General features: G+C 31.4%; 4 protein-coding genes across 4 annotated transcripts; 2 read left to right on the top strand and 2 right to left on the bottom strand.

Moving 5' to 3' along the window:
- Positions 1-5,969: 5,969 nt before the first annotated feature.
- On the top strand, positions 5,970-7,023 carry LOC126671450 (heavy metal-associated isoprenylated plant protein 39-like). The gene is made up of 3 exons (XM_050365222.2): positions 5,970-6,131; positions 6,388-6,463; positions 6,554-7,023. Exons 1-3 carry the CDS (start codon positions 6,126-6,128, stop codon positions 6,859-6,861), a joined length of 390 nt encoding a protein of 129 aa, XP_050221179.1. The 5' UTR covers positions 5,970-6,125; the 3' UTR covers positions 6,862-7,023.
- A 2,643-nt stretch (positions 7,024-9,666) lies between these two features.
- On the top strand, positions 9,667-10,699 carry LOC126671405 (heavy metal-associated isoprenylated plant protein 39-like). The gene is made up of 3 exons (XM_050365174.2): positions 9,667-9,817; positions 10,034-10,109; positions 10,196-10,699. The coding sequence occupies exons 1-3, from the start codon at positions 9,812-9,814 to the stop codon at positions 10,501-10,503; spliced, it is 390 nt and encodes a 129-aa protein (XP_050221131.1). The 5' UTR covers positions 9,667-9,811; the 3' UTR covers positions 10,504-10,699.
- A 4,022-nt stretch (positions 10,700-14,721) lies between these two features.
- LOC126673963 (uncharacterized protein PAM68-like) lies at positions 14,722-15,422 on the bottom strand. The gene has a single exon (XM_050368301.2). It carries the CDS (start codon positions 15,361-15,363, stop codon positions 14,824-14,826), a length of 540 nt encoding a protein of 179 aa, XP_050224258.1. The 5' UTR covers positions 15,364-15,422; the 3' UTR covers positions 14,722-14,823.
- Positions 15,423-15,960: 538 nt separating this feature from the next.
- LOC126673961 (DUF21 domain-containing protein At5g52790-like) lies at positions 15,961-21,113 on the bottom strand. Its single transcript, XM_050368299.2, has 12 exons — positions 20,800-21,113; positions 20,625-20,708; positions 20,419-20,532; positions 20,248-20,334; positions 20,008-20,147; positions 19,829-19,916; positions 18,740-18,813; positions 18,435-18,622; positions 17,792-18,039; positions 17,642-17,688; positions 16,897-17,164; positions 15,961-16,131 (listed from the first exon to the last, which is right to left on the bottom strand). Exons 1-12 carry the CDS (start codon positions 21,055-21,057, stop codon positions 16,096-16,098), a joined length of 1,632 nt encoding a protein of 543 aa, XP_050224256.1. The 5' UTR covers positions 21,058-21,113; the 3' UTR covers positions 15,961-16,095.
- Positions 21,114-22,668: the final 1,555 nt, after the last annotated feature.

The following is a 22,668-nucleotide window of genomic DNA, read 5'->3' as shown; positions in this document are numbered from 1 at the left end:
TACCGTTTCGTTGATTATATTTTGAGTTATATCGATTCAAAGTTTTATGCCACGAAACGATTTTATCGTTTTATTGATTATTGGATTCGATTATAGCGTTTAGAGTTTAGAATTAGTGTTTTTGGCACGTTTACGCTTCGTTTGGATGTCGAATCGTTGAAAGCATGTCGAAATCGGGTCCGGGGTTGAAGAACCCGTACTGTGCGTAGCACAGCTTAGCTGTGCGAACGCACAGCACCCTGTGCATTCGCACAGGTGCTGTGCGAACGCACAGCAAGACTGTGCGATCGCACAGTCTGAAACAGACTGTGCGAACGCACAGTCAGCTGTGCGAACGCACAGTCTGCTGTGCGAACGCACAGTGGGACGTGCTCTCGCACAGCAGTTCGCCCGGCCGTTTTATTTTCAAATCTTACCCCGTTTCGCGTAGGATTGTCGGAATCGATTAGTTATCGATTAACTTGAATAGTTAACCTAATGAGTTTAAACGTGAATGGATTTTGAAGTGGTATACGGTCCGTAAACGAGCTTGATATCGTTTATCGGAATATACGTGAGAAGCACGACGATTAATGAAAGTAAAGCGTGTCGAATCTCGAGTCTAGAGTCAATCTTAGAATAGGATTCTGATGTGAGTCAAATGTTTTTATATTGCTTTAGATCCAGCGAGACCAGAAGGAGCTGGACCAGGAGTTCGGGAAGCTTGACGTTCTAAAGCCCCGACGTATTTTTGGATAAGCGTTTTCTGTGAGTTTATACGATTTGCTTTTAAAGTATTTATCTAAGCAATTATTTTATATTGCTTTATATTTGAATTGCATGTTTTATATGCGAAACACTTATATGAATTGCGCATATGTGTGATTTGAAACCGGTATTGATCCGATGGAACGTGCTACCTATTGGGCGACAATAGGACTGTGTGATCACCAGTTTTGATATGACTCAGCTGGGAGCTGATGATGAATATGAGATTTACGATTGGGTTATGATTTAGATACGCAGAGTGAACTCGGCTACGGTGTAGCCTGGAAGTCCCCGTATCTAGTGGCTGGGCCACCAGCGAGTTGGACTCGCAATTGATATTTATGATTGGGTTGATCGATTGATTATTAGTATGTTTGAGGATTAAGGTTTCAATCGGATCCTGTACTTGGCTGCATATGATTGATCAAAATTTTATGTTTTATTTGAATACTTATCAGTAAATGTATGAACTCACTCAGTATATCCCAATATACTGACCCCTCACAGATTTCCTTTCAGGATAAAGACGCTTTGAAGCAACGGACTTCTATCCTACTTCCAGAAGTCTGTATTTTTGAGTATGTAAAGAAACAGTACTTTACTCTTAGAGCTGCAGTAGATAAGTATTTTGTGAGTCAGCTGTAATATATAGTTTTCTGTAAATATAACTTTAACGTTTTAAATTTTTAAACGTTTTACGCTTGCTGCGTTATTTATATTGTGACTGCCAGAGGATATGTGTGCCTGGCATGTGTGCTTCTGCATGACACGTGTTTGCTTATGTCATGCATGACGATTACATTTCGCGAAAAATTATTTTACGTTTTTAGGCTTGCTACGGGTTTCGGAGCAACCACTCCCATTCCCTAGCGCCGGTCTCGGCCCTGAGATTGGGTCGTGACAAAACCGGTCTAACGCTCCTTCATAATGCTGCTGTTCCTCTGCGTTTTTGGTCTCATGCTTTTCAAACCGCTGTCTACCTCATAAATCGTATGCCTACCCCCGTACTACATAATGCAAATCCATACCAAAAACTGTTTGGACATACTCCCAACTATACATCTCTTAGAGTCTTTGGCTGCCTATGCTATCCTTGGCTTCGCCCATACAACACACACAAACTCGCACCGCGATCTCGTCCTTGTGTATATCTTGGGTTCTCTATTCCTCATCACTCATTCATTTGCATTGACACGAAAACTAACAAAATATTCACTTCTAGACATGTAGTTTTCTTCGAGCACATTTTTCCTTATAAAAATAATGCATATTCAGATTTATGTGATACTAACAGTACCCTCTCCAAGTTTTTTTCCACATTTACATGCAGGGACTTGGATAATAATTCACGTAACATCTCTGATTCAGCGTCATTTCACAGTACACCATCATTGGCGCCAGTACTACTTCCAACCCAATTCTGCACTACTTCACCGCAACTTACTCCTTCATCACCACATGACAAATCCCACTCTGCTGCTACGCCCATATGCACATCTGCCACACCTTCCAAGCCATTAGACATAACCCCTATACCATCAGATATCCCAAACCATGAAACTACCCAATCCAATGTCAGCCCAACCCCACCACCTCCACAATGACAAATGATCACTCGTGCCCAAAACAATATACACAAACCTAAGCTTCCTTTCTCACTTCACACCACAACTTCATCGTTCCCTTCTCAAAACGAACCTACCTCCTTCACACAGGCCAACAAACACTCTGAATGGCGTGAAGCCATGCGCGAAGAACTTCGTGCTCTTCAAAAGAACAAAACATGGTCCCTAGTTCCCCCATCACCTGCACAAAATATAGTTAGCTGTAAATGGGTATATCGGATTAAAAGACTTCCAGATGGCTCCATCTCTCGCTATAAGGCTCGCCTCGTAGCTAAAGGCTTTCATCAACAAACCCGGAGTTGATTTCACTGAAACCTTCAGTCCTGTAGTCAAGCCTGCAACTATTCGGATAGTTCTTACACTCGCCGTAACTCGTGGATGGACCTTAAATCAATTAGATATTAACAATGCCTTCTTGCAGGGTACTCTCTCTGACAGCGTTTTTATGCAAGAACCAACTGGATTTGTGAACTCATCCTATCCTACTCATGTATGCAAACTTCACAAAGCTATCTATGGTCTTCGTCAAGCTCCACGTGCCTGGTACAATGAACTTGGCTCTTTCCTTACTGCTAATGGTTTCAAAAATTCTCGCAGCGACGCTTCTCTGTTCATATACACATCTGGGTCGCATATAATGTACTTACTTGTTTACGTGGACGATATCATCCTAACTGGAAATAATTCAGACCTCATTCGCAAATTCGTTATTAAGCTGGCTGCACGTTTTTCTCTTAAAGATCTTGGCCAGCTGAGTTACTTCTTGGGCATTGAAACTCATCGATCAGCTAATGGTATGTTTCTATCTCAGCATAAATATGTTCATGATATTCTTCATCGTACTAACATGCATGCAGCTAAAGAAATAAGCACTCCCCTATCACAATCTGAGACTCTCAAAATTGATGACGGATCTCCTGGTCACAATCCGACTGAATATCGCCAAGTTCTCGGCTCTCTTCAATATCTGTCACTTACAAGACCAGATATCAGTTTTGTTGTTAATAAACTAGCTCAATTTATGCACAAACCTTCTGCCAATCACTGGAATGCAGTGAAACGTGTGCTCCTTTACTTGAAAGGCACATCACATTATGGAATATTTATCTCTGCTCGCTTCACGCTCTCCCTCCATGCATTTACGGACGCTGACTGGGCAGGTGATGCCGACACTCGACACTCTACATCAGCTTATGTTGTATTTCTCGGTTCCAATCCTGTTAGTTGGAGTTCCAAAAAGCAATCTACCATTGCTCGGTCCTCTACTGAAGCTGAATACCGAGCCATTGCCTCTGCCACCGCCGAGCTCAACTGGATCACAAATCTTCTTCAAGAACTACATATTTCAATTCCTGCTTCACCAATAATCTACTGTGACAACATTGGTGCCACCTATCTCTGCTCAAATCCCGTGTTCCACTCTCGTATGAAGCACATTGCCCTTGACTTTCACTTTGTGCGTGAACAGGTTGCTAAGAAATTACTTCGTATCTCTCATGTTCATTCTTCGGATCAACTTGCTGACTCTTTAACTAAACCGCTAGCTCGCCAACAATTTCAGCTCCACCGTTCCAAGCTTAGCATCCTTCCCGGACCCTTGCGCTTGCGGGGGCATGATAGAACACAAACATAGCAATCTTCCTTAATGGTCTTGATCATTCTTTATTGACCCCTTGATTATTGTAATATCTTTGTGTATAATTATTTTCCTTTCATTCATATTTTGTTTCTATTGTAGCTCCTTGATTAATGGGATTGTTTCTCCTTTAAGATGTATTTATATTGTAATTCTACTCAATCAATAAACACAATTTCTCAGAATTCTATATTAATGAGTTGATGTGTTGAATGATGTTAACACTATGGATTGCAAAGTGTTTGACAAAGATTTGAAGTTATTTTGATTTTTCAAATAACAATAAGCTAAATCTTTAAGTGTTGCGCTATTTCTATAAAAAAAATTCCAGTCACGTTCTAAAGAAAAACAAAATGTTTCTTTATCAAAGTCACTTATTGTTGTGAAACCCACCGAGTCATCCACTTATTTTAAATTGTTGGCTTTGATATTCAATGATTTAGATCAATCATTTCATTTTGTTTGCTACAAATGAAAAAGATTCTATCGTTAAATGATAACACTATGTACAAAATTAAATAATATATAGGGAATGTATATAAATAAGTAATTGTTATAGAAAAGTATCATTTATAATTTAAAATCAGTGACAAAATATATTTAAATGATAAATAATTATTAACTTAAATAATTTTACAGTTATTTGTAAATTAAATTTCAATAAACTGAAGTATAAAAAAGTCTTTTGTTTTAACTATTATTTAGAATCGAACATTAACCAACTCATATATTAAATATATCTCAAATGTACACTAAACGTATATAAAACTTGTGTATTAATTTCTTTCAATATTTATAGTTTTTGTTTCAAATATTTCGATAAATAACACTTTCCAAAACCACAATACTAGGATGCATTTGGTCCAAATTCAGTCCGTACGAGGACCTTGATGAGTGTGTCAGACTTGTCCAGCAAGAAAGACCATCTCTCTTATTTTCTTCCATTATTTGCATTGACTTGATCTTCACGGCCACTTGATATATCCAAATAAAAAAAGACCGATCTGAATCCTTACAAATTTCAAAAAAGAGTTCTAGAACAAAAATGATAACTACTTCACATAGAATTGTCAATTTTGGAACCACCTAACATTTCTAGAGGCCACATACTGTTTAAAGAGGTTTCCTGGAAATCCAGGTTGAAAATAATGCAACTACACTACTTTTTGAAAAGTCCTTTCTTAATTTTGTTGTTATCAGAAATCTTGAATTCTAACTATGAGTATGAAGCAATTTTACAATTTGTGCGATTTTTTTTTATCGTTTTAAAGGTTTTTATCTAATTCAGTCTAAATTAACTGGGACAGTGATGAAACTAGAATTTATACATTAGAAACATCAAATCGTAATATGCTTTATATGTGATGAGACATTTTAAAAAAATTGAGGAATCAAATTGTGATATAATTTAACTTTCTATGCTAAATTAAACAGTTTTAAAAAGTTGAGGAGGCCAAGGCTATTACATATCCCCTCATCTCCCTCTGTTATCGGAGTCCGGTTATCAGACAATATGTATTTTTAATAAAAGGATTATTTGCATATACAATTTTGATTTTTCATATTTTTAACAATTTAAGTATAATTTTTAGAATTTGTCACAAAAATACAAATACCGAGGAATATTTTTTCATAAAACGATGTCGTCATGACGGTTTTTAATGATGGAAAGAACATTTGCTAATGATATTGAGCTCTAAAATAAAAGGTTGAATTTTTGTATATCCAATTTTAACCGATGTGCTTAAATCACTAACAAGTTGCCATAAAAGAATCACTTACAAACAAGAAGAAGAAAGTTTCTTTAATTAGAACACGGTACCGTTTAACTGAAGGAAAAGCCAATGCGCTTTCGTTTTGTGAGTAGTACTGATAGGCCTATTTATGTTGACTATATTGACCCGTAGACTAATGACGTTCTTCTAGTTGACTATCACACTATAAAACTCTTCCCTAACATCTATCCCTTCAATTCATTTCAATCATCTCCCTTTACCTTATTCTTGTTCCTCTATTCTCTACTTCTTCTTTAATTTCTGCTTCTCGTCCGTTCTTTAATTCCGATCGCCGATAGCTAACGCGTTTTGTTAATCACAGCTCCACGAACACTAAAAAAAATGAAGGTAACAATTTCTCTTATACTGTACTTTTTAGAATATTATGTATGCTCGTCGTGAACGAATTATAGCTCAAATAGTACAAATAGTATAAACGCTAATCAGCTTTCTGTTCAAGTCGTGAATTCAATATTTTCCATTTTCTTCCCATAGATAAAAAACATTACGCGTATTGGATGATTACTTTTGGCAATTGTATTAATAATTTGATTGTTTATTAATGTCATATGGATCTAATTATAATATATGAATATTCTTGCAGAAAGTTGTTTTGAAATTGGATTTGCACGATGATAAAGATAAGAAAAAAGCAATGAAAAGTGTCTCTGGCCTTTCAGGTACTATTTAAATTCTTTATATTATGTTGATTAACTTAACTATAACTTAAATCAAAGGAAGAATCTGAAAATGTAATTGAATTATTGCAGGGGTAGAATCATTAACCTTGGACATGAAGGATAAGAAATTGACGGTAACCGGAGATGTTGATCCGGTCAAAATAGCGAGCAAATTGAGAAAACTGTGTCACGCAGAGATAATTTCAGTAGGTCCGGCGAAACCCGAACCTCCGAAGAAAGAAGAGCCTAAAAAAGAAGAACCCAAGAAACCCGAAGAGAAGAAGAAAGATGACGTGGCTGATCTTGTTAAGGCGTACCAGGCTTATAATCCTCATTTAACTCAGTACTACTCTGTAAGAAGTATAGAGGAAGATCCTAATGGCTGTGTGATTTGTTAAATTAATTTATTGTTTGATCACCTTAAGATAATCAAAACCTGTACAGTAAGATAATGGTGAGTTGTTCAACTCCATGTTTGTTGTTGTTTTAGTATTTGGATGTATCAAATTTTGATGGTGGTTTTCATTAATTAATATTTTTTAATAATTGTTTTTCAACAATTGTTATGTCATATACATATGAGAAATTCTTACGATAAATGGATGGTTCACAATCCTACGTGGTGAAGTTGGTTCACATAAGTAATCGTCCATATACTACTAATCAATTGTTGCCTTAGTTTTGGATGTCTCAAATTTTAATGGTGGTTTTCTTTGATTAATATTTTTTTATTATTATTGTTTTTCAACAATTGCTATGTCATATACTACTAATCAAAGCTTGAGATGTTGGAAAATTCGCCTCTTAATACTGTATTTGAACTTAGAATTGATCGTTTCAATTTTCCTTCTCATTCAAATAAAACAAAACATCAAGTTAAATATGGAATTATGATTTAAAGTTTATGTCATTAGGATTAGGGGTGTCAAAATATGTTAGAGGACCGTATTCCTGTCGTGCTAGAATTATCACTAACACGATCAAGACCTATTTAATTAATTGTGTCAAAATCTTCAAATCTGACACGACATGAGTTTTAAACGGACGACACGACACAATTTACACATTAAAATAAATAGATAACACAATTACATTACTAACATAATACGATTAACGCGACCCACTTAACCTATAAAATTTTTTAAATCATGTAATTATCAATTTATACTCAAACCATAAAATATTAAATATAATTAATTTTATTTATATATTAATATAATCATATTTAATTAATTTTATTTTTTGAAATTATAACTATTTTATTTTCATATTATAAGATTAGACAGATTTTTTTCAACTAGTAACACAATCCATTTATTTTGTGTTATAAACAAGTTGACATGTTCTCGACACGAACATGTTAAGTCTCAATATAAATTCGCCGAATTATGCATTAGACGAATCGTGTCATTATCTTTTGATGTTGTTGTTTGTTTAAACAAATCCAATATTGTGTCATGATTCATTTTGACACTTTCTTTTTATCACGAGTTTGTTACAAAGGTCCAAAAAATGATTATTATGTCATGTTAGATGGATTTAGCATTTTTCAATAGATTTTTACGGTGAATATTTCTTGCATCTCATATTTGAAATGGTATTTTAAAATTCTTAATTCATATTTTTAAATAATTTATTAAATTTACCAATAATAGTTAATTAATACAATTCAAATAATAATAATATTTGAAAAAAAATTATGATTTTTTATGGATTCCTTAAAATTAATTGTTGACACAGTGATACACTTATCTATATAGAATAAAATGTCAAACCATATTAACAAAGTTGAAAATGATTTTCGGCTTTGTTTAGTGGTCCTATGATTAAAAATTAATTAATAAAAATATTCATTTGATACGAAATGTAAAAGATACAACATGAAACATACATTGACGAGTAAAAGAAGTATGACGTACAAAATAATTTTTGTATTAATGTTTTATTTGATATGGAATATATAAGATACGAAATAAAATGTACATTTGCAGACAAAATTTTATTTCATATATAGTATACTAAAATTAAATTTATTTTCTTTTTTGATATTTTTTTAAACAAAATAAATAATGTTTTCTTAAAAAACGTAGCTCTCAGTTTTATTATTGAAAATTATGCTGATTTAAAATTTAAACAAAATAATTATACATAAACACCAATTTTAAAAATAAGTATGAATTATTTTTCTAAAAATTTATTTAATTTTATAATTTTTTTGTCAAAGAAAAATGAATTGAGATATTAAAATAAATTTTATTTATAACATTTTACTATTTCACTAAAATTAATATAGCTGACTTAAATTCTATTTTGGTAACTAAGTCACATAGATTTTTCCTACTTCTGGAACCACCTTCGATGTTGCTGAAGGAGGAATGACTGAAACCAAGTAACATGTCTAGAGGCCACATATTGTATTAAGAGATTTCCTGGAAGTCCAATTTGAAAATAACATTACTACACTACTTTGAATAACTTAGAAAAATATGACAGACCTTTATTGTAATTAAGAATTTGCAGTATTAAAATATAACTAAATTAACCAATTGAATTAAATTAAAATTATCTTTTTAATTAATTAAATTTGATCTTATGTTTTTTTTATATATAATTTAGTTCAGTTCGAATTTCGATATATTTTTAATTAAGTGATCCAATTAAATTAACTGAATTAAAAATAATGTTATTTAAATTTATTTAAAAAATTAAGATATTTGTTTAATAATAGAACTTTAAATCAATTTGCCCTCTACATTTATAAGTAATGAAAAGTAACATCCATTTTTCTAATAATTAACATTAATATTTTTTTTTTGTCTAAAGGTAGTATATTAAGGAAATAACCCGTCTTACAACTTAAGCAGTACTCTATATGAATATTGATTTCGGTTGATCATTTTATAAATATTTTAGTAACAATTAGATTTATTAAAAAAATGGACAAATTCAGTTACATACAGTTAACTCGATTTGGTGATCAAACCGACTAATGCGCACAATTAGTTCTAATGGATACTACCTGACTCAATATAAACTGTATCAAAAAAATATAGAAAAACTTGTGTTTTTCAGAATACGGTGTCGTTTAACTGAAGGAAAAGCCAATGCGCTTTCGTTTCGTTATTAATATTGATAGGTCAATTTCCTCACTGCTGAGTATATTGACTTATAGACTAATGACGTTCTAGTCGACTCAGTCTTCCTCTCTTTTACTATAAAACTCCTTCATTTCAATCATAACCCTTGCCCTATAATTGTTTCTCATTTACTTCTTCTTTCTCCTTCCTATTATTCTCTACTTCCGATCGCTATTCCGTTCCGCAAATTACACTCTCTCGAGTCATTAAAATGAAGGTAACAATCTTCACTTATATTATAATTATTATAATATTTTGTGATCAACTATCCCGTGACAATTGTTTTTGTTGTAATCCTCTAGCTCAGCGTTTCTGGCTAGAATTGAGACTTTTCTAAGTCGTTTTTAATGAATTCATCTTTGGCATAAAAAAAATATCCGTGTTTGATGATTATTTTAGCGATTTTAATTATAATTCAATTGTTTGATTGCAGAAAGTTATTTTGAAATTGGAGTTGCACGACGACAAAGATAAGAAAAAGGCCATGAAAATTGTCTCTGGCATTTCAGGTACTAATTAATTTATGCATTCTGTGATTATTAATTAATATATACTTTAAAAAACTGTAATTAAATAAGAGATTGAATTATTGCAGGTGTGGAATCAATAACCTTGGACATGAAGGACAAGAAATTGACGGTTACAGGAGATGTTGATCCGGTGAAAATAGCGAGCAAATTGAAAAAACTGTGTCATACAGAGATGCTTTCAGTAGGTCCGGCGAAACCCGAACCTCCGAAGAAAGAAGAGCCTAAGAAAGACGAACCGAAGAAACCCGATGAGAAGAAGAAAGACGACGTGGCTGATCTTGTTAAGGCGTATCAGGCTTATAATCCTCACAACACGCAGTACTATTTCGTAAGAAGTGCAGAGGAATATCCCAACAACTGTGTCATTTGCTAATTCATAGTAAATAAATTTATTGTTTGATCAACTTAAAAATAAAAAATCAAAATCTGGATCAAACCAATAAAAAATGATATACTGCTATTTCTGTACAGTAAGGTGACGGTGGGTTGTTCAACTTCATGTTTGTTGTTCTTGTTTTTGAATGTATCAAATTTTTGATGGTAGTTTCCATTGATTAATATTTTTTTAATTAGAGTTGTTCAACAATTGTTATGTCACGGCATATAATTATGATTATAATACTAATTAAAGCTTGAGATATTGGAAACTTCACCTCTTAATTTGTCACATTTGATATCTACAACAAATAAACTCTACAAAAATTTATCAGATTTTTCTATGGATCTATGGTAGCTCAAATTTGTTGAGAATGCAGTATTTTGATCCTGAGTGTTCGACCTTTGGTAAGTCGGATTTTCACCGTGGAATAAAATATGGAATTTATGTTAATCGTGTGATTACCAATGCACTTTAATTCAAATGGTATTTGCCTTAGACAAATTTCTATTAAGATTTAAAATCAATTTTTTCTGTAGGTGCTAAAAAACTTACCTCACCATTTCTTAAAAAATATGCTTATGTTATTGGGACTAAAAGACTAATTAGTGGTATTAATCTTTTTGTTAAAGTTGCTAAAAGGTGAAACTTTATTAATTTTCAACTCGTTTTTGCACGTAATTTTTTAGTTAGCATCCACGTTTTGACTAGCAAAACAACTTTTAGCATGAACTTTGACAAGAATTAAGCAATCATTCAACAATTTAAAGACTAGCATTTAGCTTTCTTCCAAATTAAAAATTTCCCATTTTATTATGTGAACATCACCTTGTCTTTTTCATAATATATTATCATGATAGACTGAAATATAATAATTCCAATATAAGGATTTAAATATTATACGTGGTTGATATTTATCCATGCGCAACGCAATTATATACGTATGTATGGCTTTGTGCAATTCACCATTTGATGTTGAAGTGTTGCATATAATAAATTAATAAGAAATTAGAAACTTTAGCCGGCAGTCTTGTCCAGGTTAAGAAAACAAAAGGGCATTTTTATGGATAGTACTACAAAACTAAACTTTCATATCCATCGTCTCTATCTTCTTACCTCTATCAAATAACGTATAATACCAGATTAAAAATAGCACTAATAAAATTATTATTTTAACCTATTTTACAATTATGCCAAATTAAAAATAGCACTAATAATAACAAATAAAATTATTATTTTAACCTATTTTACAATTATGATATCAATTTGATAGAGGTAAGAAGATAGAGACGATGGATAACAAAATTGCACTTGGTAATAAGTTTGAATTGTCAAAAATTAAAAATTAATGTTTAAAATTATTAAAATTAAAAATTAGCATATTGCACTGAAATCATAATTTTATTTATGATTAACCCTTTTAAGTACAAGTTTTACTTATTAATGGCTACTAATACATGTGATAATGATCAATTAGTCTTTTTCAAAGAATTAATCTTATACTAATAATGACTCCAACAATATATACCATCAAACGTATAAATTAAACTTCATATATTAATTGTGGACCATGTGGTCTATATTTATCTATATCATACATAGACAACTCAGTTAAAAAAAATTCAAGAAAATGAATTGCCAATATTTTTTTATCTCTCTTTTTAATTTTTAATTTCCACATTCATTAAATAGGTCATAGCAAAATATCCCGGGGTTTGACAATAATATTGAGTTTCGACTCAGTAGAGTGAGTCCTCGTCACCAAAAAAAATAGCTGTATGTATCATTAAATAATACAATAAAATTTTCTAATTTTTTATATTTTACTAATATATAGTTTTTGACGGCACATCTTTAACAAGAAAATTTGGAAAAATTATCAGACAGAAGAGAACATGATCAATCAGTGATCTTAGATTGATAGGCAGATGATAAAGTATAAAATAGGCAAGTGGCACATATAATAATTCCTTATAGTTGATTTGCAGCGTTTAGGTGAAGTAGATACTAAAATACTTAAAAAAGCTGTTGGTCTTTTGCATATGCTTTGTTTAATTATTCAGGTTTCAGTTGATGTGTGCCGACTGAATAAAACTTAAAGATACTAACATTATGTATCCCCAAGGCATATATGTATACACATATACTTTGTTATCCATGTAAATAATATATCACTAATATTTAGTATTAAGTTATATCCCATTTTTGAAAAAAAAAATAGATATCTAATTACCGAAATGAATATAAAATAAATAAAATTACCATAATTTGGAAATCGCAAACATTTTAATCCGTAATTTGCACATATTGATAATTTGGATTGCAAAAAAAAATCACCAGTCCAAAAATTATAGTAAGAAATTTTCAAATGCATAAATATAAATTAGTTAGTTCTTGATAGAAACTCCGAAATAATTAAAAAAAATATAGATTGAGTTTTAATTGGTAATACAAAAACAAATGAGTAAATAAGAGTATATTAAAGACAATTCTTTTTTCTTATCTTTCAGGACTCATTAATTTAAAGGGGAAAAAATAATACTTTTGAGATATAAGTATTTAAATTTGGGTCATCTTTCAGAGCAAAATAGTCAAAAAAATGCAGCCACGAAGAATAGTTATACGTCGTAATGTACCCATCAGTATCCATCTTAATTATAATCAGAGATTATAAATAATTAAAGCTACTTACAACCATAAGTCATAGTCATGGACAGCCTATTTGTAGCTACTGATTTTTGTTAATGTTAACAATTAAACTTATGGCAAGCTCAACGCCAATAAGAGTAGAGAGCACTGAGTCAACCGGTAATCATTTAATATTTGGAGCTAGTAGCTGAGGCGGTTTACTCATAAGCATCCACAAGAGATTATCATAATTAATTGGATGATTTAAAAGGTTAAATTATTTATTTGGTGAACTAAACATAATTTTAAACATATGGCAGCAATAAAGATACTGGAAACGGTTTGTCAATGGCGTACCTTTTAAAATAAGCAAATAACAACTTTTGATGAACAAATTTAAAAGCTCTTATTTTTTTATTTTAATAAAAAAATAAAAAACTTATATTTATTTTATGTTTTAAATATTATAATCTTAGAAGTACTCCATTTTTGGTGATTTACCAAAAAAAAGACTATAATCTTTTTAGATCCGCCATTGTAAAAACATTTTGATCAATATATGTAAAGTTGAAATTAAACTTATCTTTATATTAGAATCAGGGTGGTGATCGGAGTGGGACTTAGTCGGGCCGGCTGTCCCTATGTACATGCCTGGGACTGTAAAACCGAACTACTCATGAGCGGCACGGTGTCCGTCTCGATAAAAGTTCGGTTCATGTTTATTCGTATCCTCAATGAATCGAGTTTGAGTCTAATTTCATATTCATATATTTAAATGAATTGAACATATAAACAATATAATGTTCGATGAACGTAAATGTACATGAACAATGGGGTACTTTTTTTCTTCACATTTCACTCACCTCCTTTGTATTTCTGGCTACACTACGAGCTAGGCCTGTGCATCGGTCGGTTTCGGTCGGTTCGGTGAACCGAACCAAAAAACCGAAACCGAAAATAGGCCAAAATCCAAAACCGAATCGGTTCCGAAAAATTCGGTTCGGTTCGGTTAAAAACCGATTTTTTAATTATTTTTTTCTTCAGTTTTTTAATATAAAAAAATTAAAAAATATTGATTAATAATAATTTTACATATGTTATTTGTATATTTTATCTATTATAGTAAATTTATTAACTTATATATTACATATTATTAAAGAATAAATACTAAAAAAGTATAAATAAACATATAAATTTTAATTTTTTCAAAAAAAAAGATAAAAATAATTTGTTATTCGGTTTTTCGGTCGGTTCGGTTTACAAAAACCTAAAACCAAATTGAAAACCGAATATCAAATTTTTAAGTTGACAAAAACCAAATTAAACCGTTTTAACCAAAAAACCTTACCAATATTAAAATTTTGGTCCGGTTCGGTTCGGTTTTTCGGTTCAATTCCTACTACGAGCTGTAGTTAAAATAATTAATTCTAACATGTGATGTTTATCATGGTGCTAAACAAATTTGGTGTTTAAATTGTATTAATTTTCAAAATATACATTTTAAAAAAATTTGTTCATGTCAAGTACTCTATAACATCCCTATTCATTCCATATATAACACAAAAAGAAGCAAAAAATGTACTCAAGTTAAACAAGGGATCAATCTACTATCAAGAAAAGAAATAAAAGTAAAATTACAAACATTTCAAGAATCAATGTGATATTCATATCACCCTCTACTTAATTGTATTAGTATATATCATCTTCTTTCTCTTCATTTTCTTCTTTCCACATCTCAACCCAATTTTCTTGGATTTCTTCCAACCCAAGCAAAGAACCTTCCCTATTTGCATCCAAACTTGAAGATAAAGCTCCATAGGCAATTCCCAAAGCAGAAGCCCCAAATGTTAGAAACAATGTACCAAATACAACCCCAATAGGCACATCCCAAATCCCTTCCTCTTTAACATATCCAAAAAATTTCAAGGATGCTAAGCCAAGAGCCATAGGTCCACCAACAGATATCAAGATTCTTTTTATAATCCTATAGACAACTTCTTGTGGTATTTCGTCGTCTTCGTTCTTTTTTCGATCTTTCGAGTTGGTGGCGGTGGTTTTGATGTCAAGCTGAGTGTTTTCTTTTGCATTTTGCGGTGGTTTTCTGCTTGTAAAGCCTTTGCCGGCGTTTGTGTTGAGTTGACATTTTATTGATGAATTAATATTGTTTTGGTTTAATGAGGTTGAAGAGAAAAGAACAAGTGATGTTTGTCCAAGAAGTAGAGTATTCATGGTTTGTTGGATTGATTTTTTTTAATCATCGTCAGTGTAATATTTGAATGTTTTTTTATGGTTAGTTATCTTATCCGAGAATAAATGAATGGTTGAGTTTTATTTTCTTTAGATTTTTCTTGTTTACCATTTTTATTTTTTGTGTGAGTAATTTAATTCCCAAGTTTTTTGGCAGATGGACAAATATCTATAGGCCGAGGCATATTAATTGGGTTGGACAGCATTCAGTTCAATAGCAATTCACCAGCCTGCAATGGCCCAAGCATGAAGTAATGTTAAAAGAATATCGGTTTTCAGCTTAAAATTCTGTTTGATTCACATGAATTTTTATGATTTAAATGTGCATATATACTCTAAATACAATATTTATTTTATTTAAAATTAATGTTATATTTAAAATTCGAAATACCAAACACAAAACTTTATTTTTAAATGAATTTCAAATAAGATTCATTTAAAACTAAAATAAAATGAATTTACATTATAATTAGACCAAACAGAGTGAGTTTCCCTCACTTTCCCACTAATACTATATATTAATTTTATTCGTTAAATTGTTGATACACATAATACGTATTATATATATATAATTGAAATATTTTACAGTTAATAGACAAGAAAGTACATTTTTAGGAAATTTCTTCTTTCTTATTGATTTATACCCAATAAAACAAAGTCTAATTTTACATCTAATTCCGAGGTATAACATTTTCAGGGTTTACACACTGCTCCTCAAGCTCTTAGCTTCTCGTATGAATTTCTCAAAACCTGCCAAAAGAAGAGCTAGGTTGATGATGAAACCAAAGTCTATAAATATCATAGTTTATAAAAATGTATAAGATATTAATGATACTTAGCAGTCGTGAACTTGGCCACGTCACTGACAGTATAAAAATGGTTTTATTTTAATTTAAGTAGCAATTTATCCCTTCAACTTATAAATAATGATTAACATATAAACAACGAACTTGCTGGTCATAAACAATTAGCTTCATTTTAACAAATTAATTTACAACTTGACGGGATAAATTGCCAATTGAAGGGACAATTAGCTTATAAGTTGAGGGTGTCAATTGCTAAAATGAGGCTAATTGCTCATAATCAGCAAGTTTATAATTGATTTGCCCACAAAATTAATTTATGTATTAATTACCCATTACTTACAAATTGAGGAGACAAATTGCAACTTAAGCTGTTTTATTATAATTTTGTGGTGCAATTTTTGTGATTGTTAACTTAATTTTATTTCAACATAATATTTCGTATCAAACTATACACATGATGTGACGAGTTTCAAGTAGAAAACCCGATTGTCATATAGTCAATTTTCATGATAAAATATACATATGTAACAATTTTTTATGTAAAAACAAGTGAACACCTGGCTGTCATGTTACATGTATGCATTACCGGCTTGAAAATTTTCTATTTAAATTAAATTAACTTTTAATATTTAAAATAGAATAAATTAAAACTTAGTCACTAAACGATAGTAATTTATGCAGAAGAAATACAGAAATTTTGTAAACGTACCCGATGGGAGGACGGTGAGTTGCTAGCTATGGCAGCCGGGGGAGATTTTGCAGGACAAGCTAAAAGAGTTGGTCTACTTATTAAAGGAGACGGAACAAATTGTGAAATTGGAGAATGCAGTACTGGAGAAAGCGGACTCTGATGATACGAAGAAACTGGGGAAGACATTGGAGTTCTCCACTGAATTTGGGTAACACATGATGCGCCTGCTAATGGTGACCTAATTACCAGTGGTGATCTTCTCGTAGGTAACATGTTGATTTTAATTCTTCCAAAGGAGGAAATTAAATTGGTTAGTCAATGAATCCATGGCAAAATAAAATTTGATCAAATGGTCAATCTGACAGTTAACTTGTATCTCGAATTCAAGTTAATTACTTTTAAGTTTTTAGTCAATTAGATTATAAAGTTTGTGTCTTGGAGTCAAATAAATAAGTCATTTATAATTTTTTTTTTTAGTCAATTAGATCTTAAACTCTCTTAATTGACATCGAATAGCTCTTAAATCTCTATACCTCAAACGCTACACTGATTTGATTCTGATATACAAATTCTATGATCTAATTAACGAAAAATATTAAAAATAATTTATTTGACTCCAAAACATAAGTTCGAAAACCAGATTGATCTTTTTCTCAATTACATGCTGATTTTTTTTAATTTTGTTATAATGTCAGATATTTTTACTTGGATTATTTAAATTGTATTAGGAAAATTGAATCAGTGATTAAGTTATAGCCCTTACGTATTGTGAACTTCGGTGTACTCGTCCGTCTCATCCAAAATTTCTTCCTGCAAGAACCGGAAGTGCACATTTTAGCTAGGTGCGACAAAAAAAAAAATCATAAAAACTAACAGCTTTAATTTTCAGTTTATATAGTTCTTAATTTATCACCTGCAACAGTTCCTCCATTACATCTTCTAGTGTTATAATGCCGATAACTTCGTCATCGAAATCTGAAAGACAATCCAGTTCTTCTTCCGAATGGTTTTCAAATTTATGTATTTTTTGTTGCAAGCAATTTTCTAAAGTGCTGATATTATTTGGCATTGTTGGACTGTCAGTGTCGTTGGAGTATAGCGGTGGCACGTGAATGCAGATGTTAAAACGCTTGTTTCGATCAGACTGGCAATCAACGTTCCCTGAGTACATTTGTAAGAAGTAAATGGTCAATTCGGTTTCTGAATTTGACACTCGAAATTAAAATAACTCACTTTCAACTATTTTAATCAATTAGGGATACTACTCTAGATTTTTGGATCAATTAAGAACAACATTCTCTATTTTTATATCAATTAAAGATAAAATTGGGTCATTTCAGTCCCTAAATTTATTCATATTATCCTTAATTGACTAAAATATAAAGAATATTGTTTTCTAATTGATCAAAATATATAAAATTAAGTTATTTGATCCTGAATTATAAGTTGAAGGACCAAGTTGATCTTTTGCTCCATTTTAAAGTGATGACCCACAATTACCTAATTTAAGTGATTACTTACATTTGTGTATACATTAATTTCAAGTGATTATATACCTTTCATGTTTGTTTTTCTTTGGTTTTTGTTGGGCTTACTATTTGGCTTGAACATGCTAGGATTTGGTTCTGTTTTTTCTCCAGTCTTCTTAATGTCATCATTCTTACACTTGATGACAACAGCCATATGGCTGTTGCCGATTTGAAACTGATTTAATATATCATAAAGAGGCAAATGGTGTTGTACCCTGAGGCAAGAGAGAAAATGAAAATAATAGGTTTTAAATTTAGGTGAGAAGAAATTAAATTAAAAAAATGAGGAATTACTATAAAATGAATAATTCCAAATCCAATTGAGTAGTTACCTTGGGATTTTCCTGATGGTTATATCTCTTAGAGGGGTTTCATCATCTGGACGAAACTTGATCAAATTTTTCACCTATCAAAAATTGGGGGCATCAACTTCTGAAATAATTGTGCAAGGTATGTAACGATTGTATCATATGTCATTCGTTTAAAAAAACTAATATCGTGTATCAGGATATCTAAGAAGAAAACAATAAAGGGGTAATGTTATATAAATTTATAAATTATTTATGTTTTTTCAATTTGACCACGAACTTTAAAATGTCTCAATTATATGTAGAGAGTTTAATTTATTTTTTTCTCAATTCGATACACGACATCATAATCATAATATGATGACGTGACTGTCAAAAATGATGTACACCTCAGCAAAATCGCACCAATAAACGAGTGCTACGTCAGCATATTGAATTGAGAAAAAATAAAACTTTCTGCATACAATTAGACATTTCAAAATCCATAGTTAAATTGAGAAAACATATATCGTTTATGAATGGTCAAAGGTACAAAAAACCCCTCGTAGTTTTCACAAAAGTACAAATCAGCCCTTTTACTCTTTTAGGGTATAATTAAGCCCTCTTTGTTTTCAAATCGAACAAAAAACCCCTTTCATCTAGCATCATTAGAAACACTCGTTAATGGCTGACATGTCTCTCATAATCATATTGGAAAAAAGTTCAAAAATAATTTTAACGTTTAAAATATTTACCGAAAATTTGAGGGGGTAAGTGACCCAAAAATAAACTAAAAGGGTTTATTTGTTCGATTTTAAAACAATAAGGGTTTAATTATTCAATTTTAAAAACACGGGGGTTTAATTGTGCCCAAAAAAAGTAAAAGGGCTGATTTATACTTTTGAAAAAAAGTCGAGAGTTTTTTTGTACCTTCTGCCTTTATGAATTTATTAACATTATCCCAAGAGTAAATAATATTTTAATACCGCACAAATATTTACTGACTTGTTGTAAAAATGTGTTCTTCTGTATTATTTTAATAGTGATTGAGGTTTCAATATCAAATGGAATATATAAAACTTTGGTACTACTTTGAGTTTTAACCCACAATTTTTATTTTCTACAAAATTTTACCAAAATCAAGCCGACTATGTTTTCTGGGTTTCCTGAATAAATGGGCACACGGCTATGCCCTTTGCTTATGATGAGCCCCATTGTTTCCCTGAGAGACAATAACATTTTTTTATCAGATTATGATGATGCAAATTAACTACTGCAAAACTTGACATAGTTTTAATTAAGCGGCGCCATACTCGTCAAGTTTAGAATTGATGTCGAGCGAAAATATTTTAGATAAAGGAGTCATAGCATCTTTAGCAGTCTTCTGAATCATGTCTAAAGCTCCAGTTATAATTGTGGTTTCATCATGTGTCAGCTCCCCACCTTTCCCTGCCTGATATTCAGTTACACATGCAATTATTACTAACTTGTGCAATTTAGTTTTAAAATACTGAACCGTGACATTCTTTTAAAAATTGAAAACTCTGATTAACCTCATTTCCATGCAAGCTAACTAACGTCCGAAGCTCCGCCCGTCGTAAGAGTGCAGAATGCTTTTTTCCAAGAATCCAGTCCAACAACTACATCAAACAGATTTTAAGTTAATTAATTCATGCACAAATCTAATTTTATCAGCCAAAAAAAATAAAACTGAAGCAGTTTACCTTACTGATTGGATAAGCTAATGGGAAAAAAAGAATAAGTATGAACCGTACTACCACAGACATTTTAGCACCAACACGCAGTCCATACCGAGAACATACAGCTTGAGGGATGATCTACACAAACAAACAGTTACACAAAATGAGCTATAATTGGATTGGCTAATGAACAAATTAATTAACAGACTGTAGATGTAAGTTTCAATTACCTCTCCAAAGGCAAGTATTAGGGTCACTGATATAAGTATAGCACCCCAAGCCGGAAGAAGCGCGTCCAGGAAGATAGGCAGAGCCTTTCAGAACAATAATTCAGAATTAATCAACTTAACATAAAAAATCAATTATTCATGGACGCAAAAAATTTAAGCCTACATATATATATACCTCCATTGCAAGGGCATTGCCTATGAGGAGGGTACACAAGAGCAAATGCTGATTCTTAACAATTGGTAGAATCTTTTCTGCATTTTGGCGGTCTTGTGGCTGACCAGCCTTGATGAGAACTTCAAGATCAACAAGGCTGAGAGACATGAGTCCGAGTGTAAGACCAGACATCAGGCCAGCAAAAGACACTAATGCTATGCATATGATTAGGTATGTCCAAAACATTGGTTCACAACATGGAACATCATTTGCTGCCATTTAATCAGACAACAATTGTAGAATCAAAAGGGAGTGTTGGATTTTGTTATAAAGTGATGAGCTCTTCAAATAATTAAACGAAGCATGAGTGGACTTAATATATATAGTGAGATAATGCATCATTAGGCAAACAATTAGTGGGTTTCTAATTATAAAGTGGATTACAAAAGGGTGATAAACTGACACCGACTCAGTCGTCATTTAATACAAAATTCTTAAGCTCTAACTGTGTGTTTATGTATGTATATGGATAAGAATTTTGAGGGTCACCAAACTTTTGGTTATTTTATTGGTTTAATCATCAAAAAATACCTCACATTTTCTACTTTTTTTTCTTTTATGAATCATATTTTCAAAATCGTCAATTTTATCATATTTCTTAATTTTCAGTTTCAATTATAGTCATTTGTTTAAATTATAGTAAATAGAAGCTCAAATATGTTATTCATATTGTTCGCATTTACCTTTTAATCATAAGAAATTCCAAATATGAAGGGCATATTTGATTTTTCTTCTTACTCTAATTTAAAGAAATGGTTGCAATTAAAATTGAAAATTATAAATTGGGTTAAAATTGGAGATTTTGAAAGTTATGCAAGAAAATAAAAATTTAATGGCCGTGAAAAATCAATACTCATTTGGTATGAAATTACGATGCTATAAAATCCAGGTAGACTCAGGGATCATTTTAGAAAACACTTCTGAAATTGATATATTTTTGCAAATATGTCGTTTGACTATTTTACATTCTGATATTGGTCGGTATAAACAGGGTAATTGATTCTGACCATCATTGAACTTTCGAATTTTTCATTTCAGTCACTAAACTATTTTTTTTTTTCATTTTGATCACTGAACTTTCATTTTTTTTCATTTTAATATTTCAGGCCAAAAATGTTTAGGTGGCAGCCGGAATTTGACATGTGACAACCGGATTTTACAAGTTTTACTTTGAAAATTTATCACATACATACATACTTTCACTTTAAAAATGAGTTTTTAGATCAAATAATGCATATATGGCAAGTTTTCAGGTTAAAAAAAATTAATTCCGGCTGCCACCTAAGCATTTTTGGCCGGAAAATACCAAAATGAAAAAAAATGAAAGTTCAGTGATCAAAATTAAAAAAATTAGTTTAATGACTGAAATGAAAAAATTCGAAAGTTCAGTGTCTTCAGGATCAATTACCCATATAAACATTTTTATTTCCGTGCTAGATATCAAAGAGCAATATAGATGAGTATCAGGAAGCGATACTCAATTTAGAGTATTAGCAGAACTGGCAGAATCACATGATCTCAACAATTAATTATTACTCAATGCCACTTAGTTGATGCTTTTTTTAAGACCTGTTTAAGCTTTGGTAAGATGACATTGCAGCTGTACCAATAATTCTATAACTAAATTCGACGATGATGCTATACAAATATATAAAAATGAAGCAGGTAACAGAAGTGCATAAATTTACATCTTATTTGGTGTTATCTGACTGGATTTGCAGCAAGTGAAATGGCATACAGGAGTAGGTCTTAGATTCGATCATTAAAAAAGGCTCAATTATTAAAAAATATCTCGTGTTTTCGACTTTTTTCATTTATATCCTTCATGTT

The sequence above is a fragment of the Mercurialis annua genome, linkage group LG3 (genome assembly GCF_937616625.2).
Source record: "Mercurialis annua linkage group LG3, ddMerAnnu1.2, whole genome shotgun sequence".
Lineage (NCBI taxonomy): Eukaryota > Viridiplantae > Streptophyta > Magnoliopsida > Malpighiales > Euphorbiaceae > Mercurialis > Mercurialis annua.
The sequence above is the reverse complement of the archived record's forward strand: the minus strand, read 5'-3'. Positions and strand labels throughout refer to the sequence as shown.

Coding starts and splice junctions, on each gene's coding strand:
- LOC126673961 (XM_050368299.2), bottom strand. CDS start 21,057: ATGGCAGCAAATGATGTTCCATGTTGTGAACCAATGTTTTGGACATAC. Junction 20,533..20,624: donor TAATACTTGCCTTTGGAGAG/GTAATTGAAACT, acceptor TTGTTTGTGTAG/ATCATCCCTCAAGCTGTATG. Junction 18,623..18,739: donor ACCATCAGGAAAATCCCAAG/GTAACTACTCAA, acceptor CTCTTGCCTCAG/GGTACAACACCATTTGCCTC.
- LOC126671450 (XM_050365222.2), top strand. Junction 6,464..6,553: donor AAGTGTCTCTGGCCTTTCAG/GTACTATTTAAA, acceptor GAATTATTGCAG/GGGTAGAATCATTAACCTTG.
- LOC126673963 (XM_050368301.2), bottom strand. CDS start 15,363: ATGAATACTCTACTTCTTGGACAAACATCACTTGTTCTTTTCTCTTCA.
- LOC126671405 (XM_050365174.2), top strand. Junction 10,110..10,195: donor AATTGTCTCTGGCATTTCAG/GTACTAATTAAT, acceptor GAATTATTGCAG/GTGTGGAATCAATAACCTTG.